This window comes from Schistocerca piceifrons, chromosome 6 (assembly GCF_021461385.2).
Source record: "Schistocerca piceifrons isolate TAMUIC-IGC-003096 chromosome 6, iqSchPice1.1, whole genome shotgun sequence".
Taxonomy (NCBI): Eukaryota; Metazoa; Arthropoda; class Insecta; order Orthoptera; family Acrididae; genus Schistocerca; species Schistocerca piceifrons.
The window spans coordinates 232420210-232443149 of NC_060143.1; the positions used below are offsets into that span (position 1 = coordinate 232420210).

A 22940-nucleotide genomic window follows, 5' to 3' on the forward strand; every position below is an offset into this window, starting at 1 on the left:
AGTGACACATTAAACATTAGTCATTTCATTCCTACAGCATACAAATAAGTTAATGAAAAATTTTTAATGGAAGGAGTAAAGGTTACAGCTCACCACGTCATTGAGGAATTTGATGATCGAAGGTACATATACAAGACTTAAAACATACCTAAACGTTCGGACAATGCCTTTTTTCAGAGCTAACTAGTACAGAATATAAATGTCCACACACATACATACGCCTGCACAGTTATACTGTACCAGTACTGCAACTTGACTTGGGTGTGGTATTCTATGGGTAGAATGAGTAATGGGGGAAACAAGGCAGGGAAAGGGAGAGATCTGAACAGACGGATTCCTTGAATATGTGTGTGTGTGTGTGTGTGTGTGTGTGTGTGTGTGTGTGTGTGTGTGTGTGTGTGTTGGGGCAGATGTGTTAAATGTAATCCTTGGGAAGACGGAGGGTAAGCTACAGATGAAAATGAGTTAGATGTACACAAGGAATTACAAATGCTGCTAAATAATGAAAAATACTGTTACAGAATAAAAACAGTATTTTAGTGCAGAAGTTTAGAGAAAGTAAAAAATGAGTTGGATATGTGAATTACATCCTAACGGCATTACATCATAACCTGAAGCTAACATTTAGCACTGAGACCAAGTCTGTATGGGCTGACACTGAACTGTATTCTACAGTAACCTGATTTTATGTTCCTGAAATTAAAGTTTTCCTACTGTTATAACATTTTTTATTGGTCTCTTCAAATTTCCTATATTCATAACGAAAATTTGCACCCATTTTTGTGTTAACACAATTACAAACAGGAAAACAACTCTGTGGAAGGCATTTAGTTTGATGAAGGAGCAAACTTTTACAAAATTAGAGTTTTCCATCACCAACTACTCCTGAAAATGTGGCTTCTTCCAAGAGGATCAAGAAAGTGGATTTGGTCAAGAGATTTGGGTAATTACAATGATAACTGAAAGTTTCCTTATTTCGGATATAGAAAAAGTTGCAGCTGAAGGATTCAGTCAAGATATCCTGCACATTGTTGACAAAATTGCGACTGTTGAAAAGGGATGTCTGTGTACTACAAGGTACGAGGCTAAAGTTCAATAAGGGAATCGGTGGGGGATGGAAAGAAAGCACAGCGTAGGAAGGATTAAGGTGTTGATGTGAATATGATGTTGACAAAAGTGTGCCTCCAACTGTGGATGTAAATCCAGCCATAAATACAATAAAGGAATTAAAACACTCCATAATTCTAACATTTAAGGAAAAAAGTAGTATCTAACAATGTCTAATTTAGTACTTAAGTTATGTTTGAAATTAAAGGTCAGTAACATAAATAAAATATTCTTCAAAAGTAATTTACCACCACTTTTGAAGTTCCTTAAATAGTGTAGAAGAGCAGTTTCACTACATACATATTTTCTCCCAATCTTCAATAATAAAAATAACAACTACTTGTTAGCTTGTGTTGTCAGCCATCTAGGCCCAGCAGAGACACATTCATCAACTGCCACCTGACATCCATTGCAGGGTGTATGTTGGCATCTGACTTTTCAATTCATCAACTATAGAAATGCATGTTGCTCCTTCATGTTTTCTTATGTCATCAATCTATTTAGTACTAGACTGCATACTCTGTCTTTCCTTATCTTTTGGAATACAATAAAGTAAAGAGCTTCCTTGCTCCAACTAACACCCATTCACCTGGACTTATAATTCTGACCACACCAATTTCATTTTCACTATAGTTACATGTTTTTGTACCAGTTAGTACCCTAATATATTTTTGTTTTCTTATCCCTCCTAACAATTTTCATCTCTTCAATGTTTGCTAAGCAACACTATTTCTAACGTCAAAAGTCAAAACTGGTACAAACATGTTTATTACACACTATAGTCAGCCAGCAAGTTACATTTTGAAAAACATTTTTAATTAATCAGAATCACTCCAGGCAACTGTATCATCAGCAGGTTCTACAAATTAAATGTAAACTTCCAGTATTTTTTGTCCAGTGTGTTGTTTATATATTGCTTTAGTCTACTCATATTTCACTTTCTGTCTTAGATTCACTGTCTCAGTTTAAGAATTTGAAAATGGACTGCTGTAAATGGCTTTAGTGACATAGAATCTCTCTGATTAACTCCTCTTTCCAATTTGAGTTTCTCACCATCATGATTAAGTCTACTGGAAGATACAGGATTTACTTGTTTAATATTCGGCAGACTAACACAGATAGTAGGGCCAATGGCTTATTTCTCAAGGAGTTGAAGTTCAGATTTTGTTGAAACTGTGTGAAAAGTTTTCTTGAAATCTCAGAATGCCAAGACAGAAAAGCTAACCGAGAGTCATTACTCATTCTATAATTTTGGAATATATCTGTCAGTGTGGGCTAATAAGCCTGCACCCCCCCCACCCACCCAGTCAAACCTAAACAAAACCGGCAACCCTGTCCCGGACGTGGTCCCTTCCCATAACCAGTCAGTTCTGCCTCCTGTATGTACACACAATACCAAAATTTTGGGAGTGTACAAAATATATGAAGTAATTTAATTCCACGTATGTGGTTTATCACACAAGAAATACAACACAAAAAGGCAAGTGTGCCTAAGAATGGTTGCATTTATTCATAAATGAATGTTGGGAGTTTAATGTAATATACTGACAAGCCATCCTTCTAAAATCACTGTCACATAAGGGAGAGCAAGGGAAACCGAGGGAGAAGCAGGGTAGGAAATGAGGGATACACAAGATACACAAGAGAGCGATGGGAGGATAAGGAAGGAGGGATAAGCAAGGCATCAAAAGGGAGGATATGACAGGAAAAGGGAGAGACACAAGGGGCAAAAGAGGGGAAGGCACAGGAGCAAAGAGGAGAACCAAAAGAGGGGTAGGCAAAGGAGCAAAAGGACGAGAATCAAAAAAGGCTGAGGATGAGAAGTCACAGGATGCCATGGGAGGACGTTGAGGGATGCCAAGGATGGAAGAACAGGGATGTAAGCATATAGAATGCAGAAGGCAAGCAGTCACGGGAGATCAGGAAAGGAAGGGCAAAAGGGCAGGAGGCGGACAGTCGACAATGACCTGGACAGAAGAGCAAAGGGATAGGTGGGGAGTAGTTGAGGGAGGCTGGGAACAGAAGAGCAAGGGGGCAGGTAGTAGATACCCAAGGAAGGCCACGCGCAGAAGGGTGAAAAGGAGCAGGTGGTAGATTGTAGGACAGATGGGCAGGAGAGGTCTAGTTGATGGCAGAAGGGCTAGTGAGGTTAGGCCGACGGCAGAAGGGCGACGAAAAGTTGGGCCGATGGCAGAAGGGCGAGGAAAGTCAGGTTGACGGATAAAGGAAATCTGGACAGCAAGATCGGACGGATGGAGGACGGCGAGGTCGGACGGATGGAGGACGGCGAGGTCGGACGGAAGGAGGGCGGCGAGGTCGGACGGACGGAGGACGGCGAGGTCGGACGCACGGAGGACGGCGAGGTCGGACGCACGGAGGACGGCGAGGTCTGACGCACGGAGGACGGCGAGGTCTGACGCACGGAGGACGGCGAGGTCGGACGGTGAGGTCGGACGGACGGAGGACAGTGAGGTCGGATGGACGGAGGACGGTGAGGTCGGACGGATGGAGGACGGTAAGGTCAGACAGACGGCGAGATCGAGGACAGAAGGGCAAAGGATGTTAAGGATGGTGGGGAAAGGACATCTAGAGTGGGAAGGCAAGGGCGGCTGGGCGAAATACATCGACAGCGGTGGTCTGAGGGACATCAGCGGTGTTGGGCCGAGGGACGCCGACGGCGTTGGCCCGAGGGACGCCGACAGCGTTGGGGCGAGGGATGCTGACAGCAGTGATGCGAGGGACATTGAAGAGGAAAATCGTATAAAAACTGTCAGGTGCAAGATAGTTTGAGGGCAGAAGGTCAGGGGTGGTGATAGATAGGTGGAAATGGCAATTTAGGACGACGGAGAGGTATGCCAAAGGCTTATAAGGGGCAAGGGTGAAGGGTCAGTGACGCTGGCAACGGGCTGAGGGTAGAGAACAAGCAATGGTAGAAAGCGATGGGAGTGTGGCTTATGGAAGACCAGTTAGGGTGGAGGGGGCTGGGAGTGGAGCTCATGTTGGGGTGGCGAGGAAGGAAAAATGGCAGTAAGGGTGGGAGGATGGGGGCTGGCTGGTCAAGTATGTGAGTTAGCGAGGGAGAAAGGACAATTTACTACCGTCTACACAAATAGTAGTATAAGTTCGCGACAAAATTTCTGTCCAGCATCTCTGGCAGAGATTATATACTGTCCAGTTGCATTAATGTGACCACCTGTCAAACAGGCTGAATAACCACCTTCTGCGCGATGGAACACTGTGAGATGTGCAGAAGGAAAGTCAATGAGGTTCTGAAAAGTTTCGACAGCTCTGTGGAGCCGTGGCGATGTCAACTACGCTCGATTTCTCAGTTAAGGATCCATGGCGCAAACATCCCGTTTATGGTGGTCCCAAGATCCTTGAATGGTTTAAATCCAGGAAGTTCGGTGGCCAGAGGAGCACAGTGAACTCATCCTGATGCTCTTCAAACTACATACATACATACACTGCTAGCTATGTGACACATTGCATTGTCCTGAAAGGGGGCGCCATTGTGCCAAGCAAAAACAAACTGCATGTACGGGGTGAACTAGTTCCCAAGGATAGGAGCAAACTTGTGTCGCTCCACTGTGTCTTCCGAATGATGAGATAAGCCAGGGAATGCCACAAAAAGTTTTCCCAGACCATAACGCTCCCACCTCCGGCCTGAACCCTCCTATGATTGTTGTAGGGTGTTTGCTGTCAGACATTTCATGCCATGAACGCCAATTGCCATCTTTCCGATGTAACATAAAATGTGATTCATCCAAAAAAGGCATCTGTTGCCTCTCAGTGGACATCCAGTTGCAATATTGACGTGTAGTTTCCAATCTTCGTCACTGATGAACAGCAGTCAACATGGGTACATGAAACAGGCGCCTGCTGCGCATGCTCATACATAACATTTAACGAATGGTCGTTAAAGAGACACTGCCGGTAGCCACTTGGCTCTCTGGGCGATCAGTTGCTGAACACCTGTAAGTATATTCACCCGCACCCATTTCTACAGCTATTGTTCACCCCTGTCATCTATGGCTCGTGGTGCAACACAGATGCCTTGATGCCAGTTTTGGATGGGTAACACTCTCACAACACTTCTCACAAATATCATGTCATTTTGACATAAAATACAATACTGATGACTGTATCATCGGCTACTGCCTTAGTGACAAGGAAGAATATGAATGTTGTTGTTCCTCAATTCACTCACAGAAATTCAAGCCGTCCTCTTAGGTTCCAGCATAACTACATACTCAGAATTCACAACATATTCGGAAATAAAGAGCCAAATATTTGTGAGGAGAAAGAATATGAATTTTATTGCAGCTGATTTTGGTCGCAGCATTTAAAATTGCACTCTGTGGTTCCCACCTAACCACACACTACGAAATTACCACATGTTCGTAAATATACAGCGAAACATCTGTGACATGTAAGAGTATGAATGTTAACTCCTTAGGTTCCTGCCTGAACACACACTCTCAAATCGCCACATATTTGTGAAAAGGGAGAACTTTAATTTTAATTAAAGCTGTCCTTTTGGATTCCTGCGTAACCACAGATTTGGAAATCACAAAATATTTATTTCATCCTTTGTTGTCAAAGCAGATGGAATGTAAATAACATTGTTTATTGCAGAATTTACTTGTATTACATTCATACGGTCCCACAACGTATTAACAACACTGACATGAAAACAAATAAATATATAAATAAATATTTGCATCTGATCAGATGCAAACCCACGCCTTCAAGTCGAGAAAGCACGCGTTATTCATTACGCTAGCACTTAATTATGTGATGTTTGTCTCCTGTCTTGGTTATCACATTCTCTCTTCAAGGTTTATATTCTTCAAGGTTTATATTGTTGATGCGTTATAATGTAACAGTTAATAATGGTGAAGTATTTGTGATAAAATTTTCAACACTCTGTTACCCTGAAATGGCATACTGCAAATTATAAAACTAGCATGTTTCATGTTTAATTTGTAAATTATTGACAATAATAATTCACTCCTGAAAGAGCACTTTTACATGAAGGCATTAGCCACTGATAAATCATATTGCATGCTAACGAAAATTGACAGCCACTCATGCAGTTGTTGATATTGTGTATGACGTCAAAATGACATCATGTTTTCAGGAAGTGTTGTGAAATGAGCGCTGCCCATTTTGGAGAGCGCCATTTTGCCGAACACAGTATACTTTAACCATGGCAGTAAATGAATGGTTTACAGACTTAGTCGTTCCAGAAATGTTTCCGCTTCCGGCCTGAAAGCTAATGACCATGCCCTTTAGGGTGTCGGACAAATGCTCCATTTTCGTATTACGACAACGACTGCATGGCTTTTCACAACCCACCAACAAGCTTTATAAGCCCTCCATTGCTAGGGCTGTCACCTGCCATCTGCGATTCGTTATGCATGACGACATCGAAGATCGTGGTGGTCAGATTAATGGGACTAGATCTTGTATTTGTAGCTCTATCATAACATATTACAGCAGCAGAAATATTTTGTACAAAGCATTAATTACAATCACACAAACACAATTGCGTAACAGAAAACACTGCCAGATGATAATTAGAAATTACATAATTATAGCCCATTTATAGTCTGCTCATCACAAGAATAAACTTGATGTAAACAAACGCAATGACTGGTCAGAAGCCACAGCACACGTACACCGGTGCTATTATGCTCTTGGAAGTAGGCCCTGCTTATGTAGTAGATACCTTACCACGAAGTTACTTTAAATGAAACTTTTAAGATATTCTAATTTATTCATAGTCATCAACATTTTTCTTAATCACTCTTTAGCAATGTAGTTGTTTATATAATAGAGGGAAACATTCCACGTGGGAAAAATATATCTAAAAACAAAGATGATGTAACTTATCAAATGAAAGCGTTGGTATGTTGATAGACACACAAACAAACACACAAAAGATGATGTGACTTATCAAACGAAACCGCTGGCATGTTGATAGACACACAAACAAACGCAAACATACACACAAAATTCAAGCTTTCGCAACAAACGGTTGCTTCATCAGGAAAGTGGGAAGGAGAGGGAGAGACGAAAGGATGTGGGTTTTAAGGGAGAGGGTAAGGAGTCATTCCAATCCCCGGAGCGGAAAGACTTACCTTACGGGGAAAAAAGAACAGGTATACACTCGCGCGCACACACACACATATCCATCCGCACATACACAGACATTTGTAAAGGCAAAGAGTTTGGGCAGAGATGTCAGTCGAGGCGGAAGTAAAGAGGCAAAGATGTTGTTGAATGACAGGTGAGGTATGAGCGGCAGCAACTTGAAATCAGCGGAGGTTGAGGCCTGGCGGATAATGAGAAGAGAGGATATACTGAAGGGCAAGTTCCCATCTCCGGAGTTCTGACAGGTTGGTGTTAGTGGGAAGTATCCAGATAACCCGGACGGTGTAACACTGTGCCAAGATGTGCTGGCCGTGTACCAAGGCATGTTTAGCCACAGGGTGATCCTCATTACCAACAAACACTGTCTGCCTGTGTCCATTCATGCGAATGGACAGTTTGTTGCTGGTCATTCCCACATAGAAAGCTTCACAGTGGAGGCAGGTCAGTTGGTAAATCAAGTGGGTGCTTTCACACATGGCTCTGCCTTTGACTGTGTACACCTTCCGGGTTACAGGACTGGAGTAGGTGGTGGTGGTGGGAGGGTGCATGGGACAGGTTTTACACCGGGGGGGGGGGGGTTACAAGGGTAGGAGCCAGAGGGTAGGGAAGGTGGTTTGGGGATTTCATAGGGATGAACTAAGAGGTTACGAAGGTTAGGTGGATGGCGGAAAGACACACTTGGTGGAGTGGGGAGGATTTCATGAAGGATGGATCTCATTTCAGGGCAGGATTTGAGGAAGTCGTATCCCTGCTGGAGAGCCACATTCAGAGTCTGATCCAGTCCCGGAAAGTATCCTGTCACAAGTGGGGCACTTTCGTGGTTCTTCTGTGGGAGGTTCCGGGTTTGAGGGGATGAGGAAGTGGCTCTGGTTATTTGCTTCTGTACCAGGTCGGGAGGGTAGTTGCAGGATCGAAAGCTGTTTTCAGGTTGTTGGTGTAATGATTCAGGGATTCTGGACTGGAGCAGATTCGTTTGCCATGAAGACCTAGGCTGTAGGGAAGGGACCGTTTGATGTGGAATGGGTGGCAGCTGTCATAATGGAGGTACTGTTGCTTGTTGGTGGGTTTGATGTGGACGGACGTGTGAAGCTGCCCATTGGACAGATGGAGGTCAACGTCGAGGAAAGTGGCATGGTATTTAGAGTAGGACCAGGTGAATCTGATAGAACCAAAGGAGTTGAGGTTGGAGAGGAAATTCTGGAGTTCTTCTTCACTGTGAGTCCAGATCATGAAGATGTCATCAATAAATTTGTACCAAACTTCGGGTTGGCAGGCCTGTGTAACCAAGATGGCTTCCTCTAAGTGACCCATGAATAGTTTGGCGTACGAGGGGGCCATCCTGGTACCCATGGCTGTTCCCTTTACTTGTTGGTATGTCTGGCCTTCAAAAGTGAAGAAGTTGTGGGTCAGGATGAAGCTGGCTGAGGTAATGAGAAAAGAGGTTTTAGGTAGGGTGGCAGGTGATCGGCGTGAAAGGAAGTGCTCCATCGCAGCAAGGCCCTGGACGTGCGGAATATTTGTGTATAAGGAAGTGGCATCAATAGTTACAAAGATGGTTTCCGGGGGTAACAGACTAGGTAAGGATGCCAGGCGTTCGAGAAAGTGGTTGGTGTCTTTGATGAAGGATGGGAGACTGTATGTAATGGGTTGAAGGTGTTGATCTACGTAGGCAGAGATACGTTCTGTGGGGGCTTGGTAACCAGCTACAATGGGGCAGCCGGGATGATTGGGTTTGTGAACTTCAGGAAGAAGGTATAAGGTAGGGGTGCGGGATGTCGGTGGCGTCAGGAGGTTGATGGTGTCAGGTGAAAAGTTTTGTAGGGGGCCTAAGGTTCTGAGGGTTGATGGTGTCAGGTGAAAGGTTTTGTAGGGGGCCTAAGGTTCTGAGGATTCCTTGAAGCTCTGCCTGGACATCAGGAATGGGATTGCCTTGGCAAACTTTGTATGTGGTGTTGTCTGAAAGCTGACGCAGTCCCTCAGCCACATACTCCCGACGATCAAGTACCACGGTCGTGGAACCCTTGTCCGCCGGAAAAATGACGATAGCTTGGGCTTCAGCAGTGGTGATGTTGGGAGTAGGATTAAGGTTTTTTAAAGAAGGATTGAGAGGCAAGGCTGGACGTCAGAAATTCCTGGAAGGTTTGGAGAGGGTGATTTTGAGGAAGAGGAGGTGGGTCCCGCTGTGACGGAGGACGGAACTGTTCCAGGCAGGGTTCAATTTGGATAGTGCCTTGGGGAGTTGGATCATTAGGAGTAGGATTAGGATCATTTTTCTTCACGGCAAAGTGATATTTCCAGCAGAGAGTACGTCTGTAGGACAGTAAATCTTTGACGAGGGCTGTTTGGTTGAATCTGGGAGTGGGGCTGAAGGTGAGGCCTTTGGATAGGACAGAGGTTTCGGATTGGGAGAGAGGTTTGGAGGAAAGGTTAACTACTGAATTAGGGTGTTGTGGTTCCAGATTGCGTTGATTGGAATTTTGAGGTTTTGGAGGGAGTGGAGCTGGAAGTGGGAGATTGAGTAGATGGGAGAGACTGGGTTTGTGTGCAATGAGAGGAGGTTGAGGTTTGCTGGAAAGGTTGTGAAGGGTGAGCGAGTTGCCTTTCTGGAGGTGGGAAACCAGGAGATTGGATAGTTTTTTTGAGGTGGCGGGTGGCATGTTGTTCTATTTTGCAGTTGGCCTGTAGGAGGATGCTCTGAACAGCCGGTGTGGATGTGGGAGAGGAAAGATTGAGGACTTTTATTAAGGATAGGAGATGACGGGTGTGTTCATTGGCCGAGTTGATGTGTAGGTGAAGGATTAGGTGGGTGAGGGCAATGGATTGTTCAGTTTGGAACTGGTATAGGGACTGATGGAAAGAAGGGTTGCAGCCAGAGATGGGAACTTTAAGTGTGAGGCCTTTGGGGGTAATGCCAAATGTCAGACAAGCCTGAGAAAATAAAATATGGGAGCGTAATCTGGCTAGGGCGAAGGCATGTTTGCGGAAGGAATGTAAATAAAACTTAATGGGGTCGTTGTGGGTGTGTTGTGAGGGTGACTGCGCTGGCAGGTTGATTGACACACAAACATACACACAAAATTCAAGCTTTCGCAACCAACGGTTGCTTCATCAGGGAAGATAAAAGGATGTGGGTTTTAAGGGGGAGGGTAAGGAGTCATTCCAATCCCGGGAGCGGAAAGACTTACCTTAGGGGGAAAAAAGGACAGGTGTACACTCGCACACACCCACACATATCCATCCGCACATACACAATCACAAGCAGACGTCTGCTTGTGACTGTGTATGTGCGGATGGATATGTGTGTGTGTGTGTGTGTGTGTGTGTGTGTGTGTGTGTGTGTGTGTGTGTGTGTGCGCGCGCGCGAGTGTATACCTGTCCTTTTTTCCCCCTAAGTTAAGTCTTTCCGCTCCCGGGATTGGAATGACTCCTTACCCTCTCTCTTAAAACCCACATCTTTTCATCTTTCCCTCTCCTTCCCTCTTTCCTGATGAAGCAACCGTTGGTTGCGAAAGCTTGAATTTTGTGTGTATGTTTGTGTGTCTATCAACCTGCCAGCGCTTTCGTTTGGTAAGTCACATCATCTTTGTTTTTATATAATAGAGGGAAACATTCCACGTGGGAAAAATATATCTAAAAACACAGATGATGTGACTTACCGAACGAAAGTGCTGGCAGGTCGATAGACACACAAACAAACACAAACATACACACAAAATTCAAGCTTTCGCAACAAACTGTTGCCTCATCAGGAAAGAGGGAAGGAGAGGGAAAGACGAAAGGATGTGGGTTTTAAGGGAGAGGGTAAGGAGTCATTCAAATCCCGGGAATGGAAAAACTTACCTTAGGGGGAAAAAAGGACAGGTATACACTTGCGCGCACACACACACACACACACACACACACACACACACACACACACACACACACACACACACACACATATCCATCCGCACATACACAGACACAGGCAGACATCTTTGTTTTTAGATATATTTTTCCCACGTGGAATGTTTCCCTATATATAGTTAAAAGGTGCCGAGAAATAGGTTGTTCTTAATGATTTTAATAGATCTACAGAAAAAAATTGGACTCTGAAGTTTTCTGAGGGACTGTATTTAATTTTGTTGAAATACAAGTATAAATTGGATGTATGGTGGAATCTGTAATGTAATAGATTGATATACTACGGTAGTTAGTGAATTGCTGGTTCAAATCCCATGTTGGTCTACCTTTTTGTTTCAATTTGAAATACTTTCATCTCGTAATTGTAAAATTCATTGTCATTTTTTTTATGAATAATGCAGGTCTTCTTGTTTCTAATTACATATCCCACGCAAAACTCTTGTTTTCATTTCAAATATAAATTCTTAATTATCGATATTTTATGAAAGGCTGTTAATAAAGATTCCTTAAATTAAGAGAACATCATGATTCAGTTTTTTTGGACAAAAATGAAAAACCAATTACTCGTTATTTGGACTATTTAAATTATTTTATACCACAGATGTAGTCTCACACGAACCAGAGTGAAAAGTGTTGTAGAAACATGAAAAACAATCATTTTCACAACCCAAGGTTGAAAATACTACTACAGTTGTAAGGTTCTTTTATTTACAACACGACTGGTTTTGGGCTCTTATACACCCATTGTCAGGTGTTATAGTGAAAATAGCAAAGAGATCGGAGATGATAACAGTTTTTACACACAGTAATACACATAAAAAAGCAAAAAGTTCCTTATAATAGTTCAGAAACCACCAGACAGGCCAAGTGCTGTAAAACCAAAGTCAACAGCAAAGTGACACCAGACAGTACAATCGACGACTGCCTGGGTGAAGAAATATGCAATGAATATCAGGACACTTACAGTCCGTGCTGTGACCCTGAGCACCAAGGTGGACAATTATTAGTGTAAGTGCAGGATTGAGAGTGAATATGTTGTGGGAGTGTATTATGATACAGTATAAGTTGAGTGGGTGACTGAAAAATACTTTGGGTAATGAGGGTAGGATACCCTCATCTCAGCACACTGCAAGAGATAGCTCAAAACCCTGATGAAGGTTACTGTTAGCTTTTTAAAGGCTTGCATGAGGTCAAGTGATGGGGGGAGCACCAGCTGGTGACTTGTCAACACAGGAAGGGATTTGTTGTTGTCACAGAAATAATTGGTGTAGGTTATCTTTTTCTGGACTAACTGAAGAGGAACTTGTCTGCTTGCAAAGGCTCAACACATGGGTGGTTGCTGGTTTGATATGAACAGCTTGTTTTATTGAGTCATCTAAGTGGTGGACATCAACATTTAGACAAGGAGCTAACAGAGCTGACAAAGACCAAGTGATACAACTTGGGACGAGACTTTGGTTTCTGGAGGAAGTAACAAAATGCCCTTCTCACCATCTAGGTCTCAAAGGTATCAACAATGAATCTAAGCCAATGCGTAGTGGATAGGAAGACAACCACTAGGTGATCCACGGAAAGTTAGAGAAGATGGTACTATGCAGGTACCAACAGCATATCCAACAATTTGTTTGCAGGTCTGACCTTGAAAAAAGAAATGATTGTGTGTCATACTGTGATGGTTCCAAGGGGTTAGGAAGTGCGTGCTAGGTGTGCTATCACAGCACAGGGAAATGTGGTGGCCTTGGGTGGTATCAGATAACAGGGACATAGTATCCACATAGTATCCGTAGTTCATACAAAAGAAGTCTCACTTTCAATACTGAGGAAGGTCGAAGTATCAAATTTTATTTCTCTGTATGTGCATATGAGCATAGAAAAAAAGGAAAGGAAGAAGAATAAAGAACAAGTAGTAGTGCATGATATTTGGGCCATATAGCAACAAAATAAAATATACTGTGCACATCAGACACACTTTCTTCTATCTCATTTTACTTGCCTGGTCTCCTTCGACCTGCACCGACAGTATACCAAGCTGTGTAAGAGCTTGATCCCCCTGCTGTGCGAGCTGCCTCAGACGAAGTGCTGCTTCCCTTGGAATTGTGAATGTAACACGAACAGAGTTCCATGGCTCCACCTTTGATACTCGAAGGGACTCTGCTTTTCCTACAAAACAGCAACGGGAAGCATTAGACAATGGTATTGCATATCTTCAACATCAGTCCAACAGTATCTATGAGAGGAAAGGAATGGTATTTTGGTAAAAGAACTTATATGAGAAAACATTTTTTCCTGTTACATGACAGACATGTAAGTGAACAGTGTCTGTTAGCACAGAAGATAGCTGTAAGTCACCATAAAACTCTGCAATAGAAGCAATTGATTTGTCTCCCGCAACCTGTTGGAGGCGATTTTTCTCTTCCATATCTACAAAAACGATTTCATATGTTATGGGAACCTTAACTTGAGAGTGTAGAGGTTGCAACACTAACTAGAATACCTAGCGTGGGATATTTGTCAACCCTTTTACTTTTGTTTCTCGCGCGTGTGTGTGTGTGTGTGTGTGTGTGTGTGTGTGTGTGTGTGTGTGTGTGTAAGGGGCTAATTCTTCTGACAAGTGGATGAAGATCGGCAATATTACCACACAAGAAGATTAAATACCACTCAAACAATCAGAAATATTCCTAAATGATTTAAAAACATCTTGCGATTCTAAATTGTTCAAGTTACAGAGATGACAATTCCAACTTCAGTTCAAAAAGTGCAAGATTTTTTTAATCGCATCAACACTAAATAATCAGCTTGACATACCGCAACAGAATTTATGGCGACAGTTTTTACCGCAAATGAAAAACTAAATCAAATTTTCACTAGACAATTTTCACTGTGACGAATTATTAAGAACTTTTCAGTTAAAATAATGAGCAAGCTAAATGTATGAAAAGTGCCAGGTATATGGGTAGTAAGCTGTAATTTAGAAAGGAAAAGTATTCAATTGTGATCATCATATGGTACTATAAGGCTTTTAATAGTTTATTCCTGGGTGTAGAAATGATACCAAAAATGTGACGATAATTCATCCTCCTTTCCTTTGGAGATGTACCTGTAAATAATCTCTTGTCAGCCCAATACTATAAAATATGATGAAACTTATAAATCACCTATAGTTTGACAAGACAGATAGTATGAAGTACAATATTCAACAAACAACATCTTCATCACTGTGTCCAGTTTGTCCTGACAAAAGCTTCTGAATGCATAGACTGTAAATGAAAGTAAATTTGTTACCATTTTTTAGCTTTTAGAAGAATAAGAAACATTTACAGAGTCCACCATCAACTGCCACAGTTGTATACTATCGGCTACTAAATTTTCCTTTGCTGCATTGCTTGCTGAAATCAGATCTGCAAGCTATGCACACAAGATGTCTTTCCGTTCCAAGGTAGCAATTTACAAATTTGCAGTTTTATTGTTGCTTTAATCAGTACTGAATAATAACAGAAAATAATAGTAACAAATAAAATACAATTGTGTGTTCATAAATGTTATTACCCACAAGGGAGGTACTAAGATCACAGCGCAGAAAAATAAAATGTAGTTGTTGGGTCACAATACAGAAAACAACGCAAAGAAATGTACCAATAAATAATATCTACATATACAAGCAGGGTAGTGGAAGATGATTTCAAATATACAGTAACAGAGATAAAGAGAGAGGATGTGCTAATAATGATAAAGGAAATGGAAGAAGCACAAAGCAAATCTCACATTTTGACTATACATCTGTGTGGATAGCTGGAAAAAAAGAGTAAATAAGAAAACAGAAGGAAATTGCCACCTTTGCAATTGTACTCTGGAACATGCAATAAACATTTTGTCATAAATGTGCATCTAACAGCACTAGTTACACACTTTACGCATTATCAATAACATAGCTTTCCATATGTGCAAAATAATAATAACAATAATAACAGAAGTGGTATACAGGGAAGATAACTTTATTACTTGCAAATACAACCCACAAACCCAATGAACTAGAGAGAATTCTACTGACTGATAATCCATAAACCATAGACAAAGCAGTATACTAAAATAAAGAAATATTGAAATTAATTAGGAGTAAATAGATATGGGAAATGCACTAGACAAATAATACGCTTTTTGTTCATTAGACTTTTTTCCTAGATGCAAACTAAAACACTATCACTTCAAGTAATTTTCTGTACAATATGAGTGAAAACATATTACATATGTACAGTTATACTCTAAAACTCATTGCCCAGTAAGCATCTGATTGTATTTTATCACTAATATCACACACACTTTGTCAATCCCTTTTCACTGTTGTATAAATGGTTCTCTACAGTTCATCTGTTGTCACTTGGAACTTCTGTCAAGTTCAGTAAACCCTGCAGTTGTGCTGACAACATTCTCTTTTTCAAGTACAATATAACAAACATGTTTCTCTAGTTTCTGGCAATATAGACTAAAAAAAGAGAGAGAGAGAGAGAGAGAGAGAGAGAGAGAGAGAGAGAGAGAGAGAGAGAGAGAGAGAGAGAAAGAAAGAAAAAAGAAAAAGGAACAACTGCCAATGCCTGGCGTCACAAAAATATAAAAATCACAAGGAGGGGGGAAAAAAAAACCAAATCCAAGTACACAATAATGTCACAATGAAGTGAATATATGAACATCAAATCATAATATTTAAATGACTAAAAAAAGTCCCATGATGTGTGTATTTATAACAATAAAATAACAACAACAATAGCAAACTGCTACAGATTTGTATCGCCTATAAACATTTTTTAAAAAATAGGTCACTGATTTTTCACACACAGCAGAAACAAACTATAAATGAGATGAATAAACTGAATGGAAGAAAATGCTCTTTGAGGGAGGGACGAGGGTGAGCACAAGTAAGGGGCATTACAAGCTGTTGAAGAGGCTTGGATTGACAAGAAAATAAGCTATCAGAAATTAATTAGGAACAACACAGTACAGTAAATTAAAGTATGGATAACATGCAGAGTGAGAGTGAAGCGGAAAAACAGCTACTAATGACTAAACAAAAACTTTTTTGTGTGAAACACGATATAGATTTCAGCTGTGTGTCCGTCCAATCTCCTGTCTCGCCCATTCGTGTGATTCTACAATGGTTTACTTCAAATGCCACAACTGACTGTAGCTTCTGCCTGAGCTCCGCAACTTAATGGAACAATATTACATTCATTAACAAATATCTTGTTGTTGTGCTTCTCAGTCCAAAGACTGGTTTTATGCACTTGTGCATGCTGGTCTGTCTTGTACAAGCCTCCTGATCTCTGCATAGATAGTGTAATCAACATCCATTTGAACCCACATAAACTCAAAAATTTTCAAAACTTTAGGTCACAAAAATTTACAAATAAACAAAAAGAAAATTGGAATGAAACACCTGGACCACATACAAGTGCAACATTTCAATGTGATATACAACCATATGATGGCAAACATGACAAAAATGTAATGTAGCAAATGTGTTTTACTTCTTAAACCATTGAGTAAACAGACGCAGGGACATTTATTGAAAATGACATGTGTCTGACATTGCATACCAAGGCCATAAAAAATTGAACAGGCACAGTGAACAAGACATAGTGAGTAACAAACAATTTTATACTGTTGCAAGCAACCGTAATATAAATTATTCTCTCCTTTAACCGCTGCAACAAATATGGCACAATAAATCCTAGAAATATATGTCCATCAATATGGGAAACACAGTAATTAAAATATTTGTATGCAGGAAGACTGAAATACTGACATAATATTGGACGAGATATTTAGAAGACTAGAAAAGTATTAATTAATAAGTGAAACATGAAAATAGTACCTTCACACAACAGCACACGTAAACGCTGCACTATGAGCTTGAACTTCTCAGGGAAATAAGGATCTTTGAGGTCTCCTTCACATGTCACAACTGTCTCAATTAGATCACCATCGCTATCTGCAGCCATCTCTAAAATGCAATCATAAAATCACATTTCACTAAAAATGCAAAAGGTAAATGGGGGAAAGTTATAGTAATATATCAAAATTTTTCCTACGTATATTAAACAAACATACACAGAAATAGCTTTCCCATTGCTTTCATATCCAACTACTGTTTAGTTAGTACAAATTTAGCTAGCTGACACAATTTGCTGCATCAAATGGGTATGTGCAGTGTTCTAAATTGTCACTAATTGTTATGAATGCTGTAATAGCATACCATATATGCTCTGTACTGTCACACTTTTTGCAAGGGATGCTATGGACAGAAGATTGGTTAGACACTCTTACATTTGGTGCCTGCTCAGAGCCAAATTACTATGGATACTCACTACACGAGCGTTATATCTTGGCACCCCGTGCAGGGATGTTGGAACCAGTGGAATACGCAGGATCCCTTATGGTTGTACCCAGCATCCCTTGCATGGAGTGTCAAGTTAGACTGTGTGTACAGTAGTATTTCATGAAACTATAATTGACCAAGGAGCTCACAATATTCATTAATGGAATATATGGCTAGCAATTAAAAGTGAAGGACTTTCAGAAGTAAAAGAAAATGGTTGCTTACCTGCCAATCAGACTCACATGCTCCTGCTTTTGGTAACCCTCCCTATCCTCACAGCCCCACAATGGGGCACAGGGCTAAAAAACCTGCAAGAAATACCAGATCTTCAGAAGTCTAGTTAAACATTTTAAAATTTGGCATTTCTGCCAGTTGCCTTAAGCTGAACATCGCAATTTCAGCACACATTAAGAACAAAAATAAAAAATACTGCTGCTCCAAAGCACTACATATCAGCTACAGTATTACTCCACCTCCCCACCCCTCCAGTAAATTTTTCCAATGAACAGAATGTTTACAATAATGTCGAAAATTTACAACACGAGCAATAAAGTACTGGTAAGACTTAAGCTTACACCTGTCGGCTGAAGATAGTTAGAATCAGCTGGATTAAATTAAATAAACAAAACAAATTGATAAAATCACCTAGGGGGGAGGGGGGCACAGTAAGCTGAAATATGGCTATGCAATAGTAACAATGCAAGGAACATAATTGATTCAATGAGAATCTGAATCAATCAACTGGTATTAGTACTGAAATTCTACAATAAAGTACTGATACAGAAGTAAACAACACATTATCTATGTCATATATGCTGTGTTTTCTGCAAATTGAATATATATTCTAAATCTGCTGTAGGTGTTAAAGAAAATCAATTTTCAGGTCAACTGAAAAACAACTATTGCCAAGCAGCCTGACAGTAACAAAATTAATATTTTATTAAATGATAATAATAGTTAAATCGAAAAATATATAACTCCGTTGGTGACAAACCTTAAGCAGTACAGCCTACAATATGTAAACAATCATTTTTTGGGGTACATTTAATGATCAGTAAACACGACCAAGAACGAAATGTAAACAAAGCAATCGGTAGCAATCTTAGCTGCGACTCGAAGATGCTACTTCGCTACTTCACACAACCTGGTATCAACATTACAATGATAGAAAATCTAAAGCGTACGGCAACTGTTGAGTCATAACAAGCACCACTCTAGGCAAACTACTAAAACAATTTCCATTAAGAGCTTACGAATGGCCTGAATATCTTAGGTAACTGGGACGTACAGTAGAAATGACATGCATTCAAAAAAACTAAATAGAATAATTCATCACCAATATTTCGGTAACAGCACCTGTTAAATAACGTAAGAAATAATCCCTCCGCGTTTAATATCAAGGTAAAGAAGTTATTGCTCTAAACTACGCTTTTATCTCGTATTCTATACAACCCGACAAACTATTTAAATCATTATTCGACACATTTCAAAACAATCAATGTCCGGGACAAAACACTCCAAATTCACAACCACTATTTTCCCTCTATACATTTACAAACAATCGTACATTGATAACAATATGCATACTATTACATTCGTAAACAAACCAAATGAGTGGTAGAAAAATCGAAATCATTCACCATATTTTCAGTTTACATTGGCTTCAACGAAGTTCTAGATTATTGTTGAGTTTCATGTGCTGTAAATCATCCATTTCTTTCACCTTTTGCAGTACGTGATAATGTGCACGTAATAAAAAGTCTTACTGTTTTGTGCTGATATTGACACATTTTACAGGCGATTCGTTAACACACACTATCTGCATTTCTTCAAGTTTGTGACACACAATTTGACAATCCGAAAATCCACTATAAATAAACTACTTTAATACATCATCATCAGTTTTCTTAATCCTACGTTGTTCACTAAATCTAAACACCAAACAAAATACGATGGCTCAAATATTGCCCTGCCGACGTACGACCGACACATATGATTCCGCCACGGAACGCAAATAAATACCACTCGAAGCACAAATATAAAGGTTTAATACACGACCCTTGTTAAATTAAATCATATTTGTATCCTCGTATCGTTGCCAAAGTCACACAAATCCAAACAACTAACAGCAAGCCGTACAAGGGGATTCCGACCTCCATTTTGTGACATGGGGGAGTGGAAATCAGCTTTTGCAGCATGCTTGTAAAGTTCCGTCAAATCACACTACCGCAGGCGTTTGAAGAGCAATACAACACTGCTAAAGCACTTATTATGCATTAAATATCCACGCACAAGACGTAGAAACCATTGTACATCACGTTAAATGAAGCATCCGCATGTAATTTATTCATCCTAGATTCGAAAACTGATCCTCGGTAGACGGAAAATCTCACCTTACCCCACTTTCTGACTACCATATACGGCTTCAGAAGACGCACAACCTACCTCCAGATGGTTTAAATAAAAGTAATCCACATCCATTGCGACGAATTCTTTGATCACAGGTCCCAACTTACCTACAAACGAAGAAAAAACGGACATAATTTGGACGAAGTCATAAACGCCATGGAACAATAACAAGAGCCGCCATTTGCAATGCTCGAAACTGACATGCGCAAATGAGTCGATAGGAATTGTGGGTAAGGCTTCCCGCCGTCCGACAGGTTGAAATAGGCACTACAAGAAATACCATTGGTTAAGTGTAGTAAAGCGAATTGTAGAAGGGCGAACGGTGAAATTATCAAAACATTGAAAATTAACTTATTTGAACATTGGAGAAGCCTACAGGACTACAAACGGCACTATATTTCGTGTCAGTAAGGTTCAGCCCAGCCCGCCATTTAACCTCTCATTCACTCGAAACCTAAAATTTATTAAATTTCTTGCCGCTTTGCTAGGCTATTTGTTTGTAATATTATTGAAAGATGGAAATTTGGGTACTATTTGTGTAATATACCCAGTTCTTGAATTTAGCAAATATTGAATTTATGTTTTATCCAAATCCGTGCTTTGCACAGTGTAATTAGTTTACAATTTAATACTGGAGTATGGCAATGGAAGAGGGAAAGGATTTGGAGCCAGTTTGGCAAAAGAAAAAGTTACAATTATCGACAAATTCTTTATTTACAATTTTAGAACATTTTTAATACAATTTATATCTTCTGTACGGCAGAGACAAGAATGATATACATTTATTATTGCATGGTACTACAATTTTTGACAATCTTCACGAGTCCAGTTTGCCTGAAACTAAAACACCAGCTTCCACCATCCTCTTCAGCTCTTTCTCAGCATCATATGTCCTAAAAGCAAACGCAAAATATTAATTCCTTTCAGGTAGCTTCATACAGAAATAAAGGCCTCTATCCTTTATTGTGCAACAAAACTTAAAAATCTTGTACAGAGTAAAAAGGTACAAACAACAATCTAATAGCATAAAATGCCAGGAAAACAAATGTTTTTTGAGAAAGTACCTCAAACAATAAGTGAGGAAATCAATGTAGCAACCATTAACTGAAAGTTTCTAAATCAGATCCTCACAAGTTACTGATTCAAAATTTCTAACCAACTACAATATTTAAAGCATAGCAAATTTATTAACTTGCACCCTGATTCATCAAATTACAAAACCGACAGATGCCTGTTATCAATTCTTTATAACACATTTTATTGGTCACAAAGATATATGCTTAACTTACTGAAAAACTACAAGTGGTCATATTTATTTAGCTATTAACACACAATGCTGACATTGTAACTTTGAAGTTCTTGCTCTTTGTACAAAATAACACACTACATACAGTATGTGGAAATTATTCAAATACAAGTGAAATATGCCAAAATATTTTCATTCCAAGTATAGTCAATTACATAGAATAATATCTTTATGGAAAGTGACCAATGTTTTAAGATCACAAATTTACTCACTCCTAGAACACTGACAAATACACTAAAGGTTATCACAAAACTACCTGATCAAAAGGAAGAACTTCAATATAGACTGGCACACCAAATATCAGTGCCTTTTTACCTCAAATTAATCTGTACCACCCAACTTTACATCGACACCCAATGTGGATTTATGCATCAGTCCACATATGCTGTTTCTGTAGAAACTATATAACAAGTAATCCAAAAATGCTTCAAATTAAACAACTTATTCTTTTTCACACACGAAAATCAACAAGTCGTAAACCATTTGGTGATTTGTGCTTAAATACATGTCCCTAAACGTTTTATCTCCATTACGACCCAATTTGGAAAGAATGAGTACTTACAGTGAACTTATCTTGCAGTGCAACCAGTTACTAAAACCTGCTAAATAAACTATTAACATTAAATTTGATTGCTTAACAATCAGTGTAACTGGGACAGCTGCAACACGACCTTATGTATAACACTGTATAGAAACAAAAATAACCAGCTTACTTTAAATACTACAGAGTTCACGATATGGGGCAATTCTTTTATTCTCGTCCAGCTCGAGAGAATTATTGGTCGTCTGAACCGAAATTTAACATTCAATGTGTGTGTTTTTACTGATTGTATACGATAACCCCACTTTCACTACTTCATTTACAATTGAACTTATTTTATCTTAATAACATGCTCTAATATCAGAGTATAAAATAAACTGGGACTTACTTATAGAATTCCGCATATTTTCGCTTGCGGCCTTCTCCAACAATGAATTTATATGCAAGTGCAACGCTCGCTGCGAGAACCAATCCAGCTCCAAAAACAACTTTGGACTGATTGGTTAACAAATTCCTCATTTGGGGCTTGGGGAGCTTTTTCGTTGGAACTGCAGAAGACATCTGAAACAGAGGCGCAACATCGGCAATGCTGCAGTAACGAACATAACCAGTACTACAGTGTTTCCATAAAGGTTCCGAAATTTCTTTCATATACTATATAACTACAGCAGACGACGACGACGACTCCTAAAGTCTAACATTCACTTTTAACTGTCTATAACATCATCACAGCAACATTCCATTTCTATAATCTTGCTCAAATTATTGATATACATCTACCTTTCTTCACGGATTATTAACCAATCGAGTTTACACTTCGGAGGATCCACTAGCCTGTTCCGCAAATTGTAATCGCGTGCAATGGCGGAGGAAGAACATTAACAGTGTAGCCAACACCCGTACATGTAGTAACAACCAACAGAAGTATTGCAGAACATGAAACAGTAATACTTATCACTGTGTAATAAATAATAAAATTATTTACCAGTAAATGTTATACAAGTTTTTGAACTTACTAATTAATTTATGACTGTCAGTATTCACCTTCATCACTAAAAGAAAATTTGAATGAACAGTGTTGTATAATATATTATAACTCCGAAACAACACGTAATTGACAGGTATTCAGTCTGAACTTTTATGACCAC

At 39.9% G+C, this 22940-nt stretch overlaps 1 protein-coding gene and 1 long non-coding RNA gene across 2 annotated transcripts in view; both read right to left on the bottom strand.

The window, feature by feature from the left end:
* LOC124802670 (nascent polypeptide-associated complex subunit alpha, muscle-specific form-like) overlaps positions 1-20114 on the bottom strand; it is a 61147-nt gene extending 41033 nt beyond the window's left edge. Inside the window, exons 1-4 of the mRNA XM_047263583.1 lie at positions 20053-20114; positions 17762-17844; positions 17033-17161; positions 13160-13326 (exon numbers count right to left, since the gene is read on the bottom strand). Coding sequence (XP_047119539.1) covers positions 13160-13326; positions 17033-17159 — 294 coding nt within the window. The 5' untranslated portion in view covers positions 17160-17161; positions 17762-17844; positions 20053-20114. The remainder of the gene's footprint in view (positions 1-13159; positions 13327-17032; positions 17162-17761; positions 17845-20052) is intronic.
* Positions 20115-20640: 526 nt separating this feature from the next.
* Positions 20641-22731, bottom strand: LOC124802910. The gene is made up of 3 exons (XR_007017164.1): positions 22573-22731; positions 22181-22353; positions 20641-20838 (listed from the first exon to the last, which is right to left on the bottom strand). It is a non-coding gene; the product is annotated as an uncharacterized LOC124802910 (long non-coding RNA).
* Positions 22732-22940: the final 209 nt, after the last annotated feature.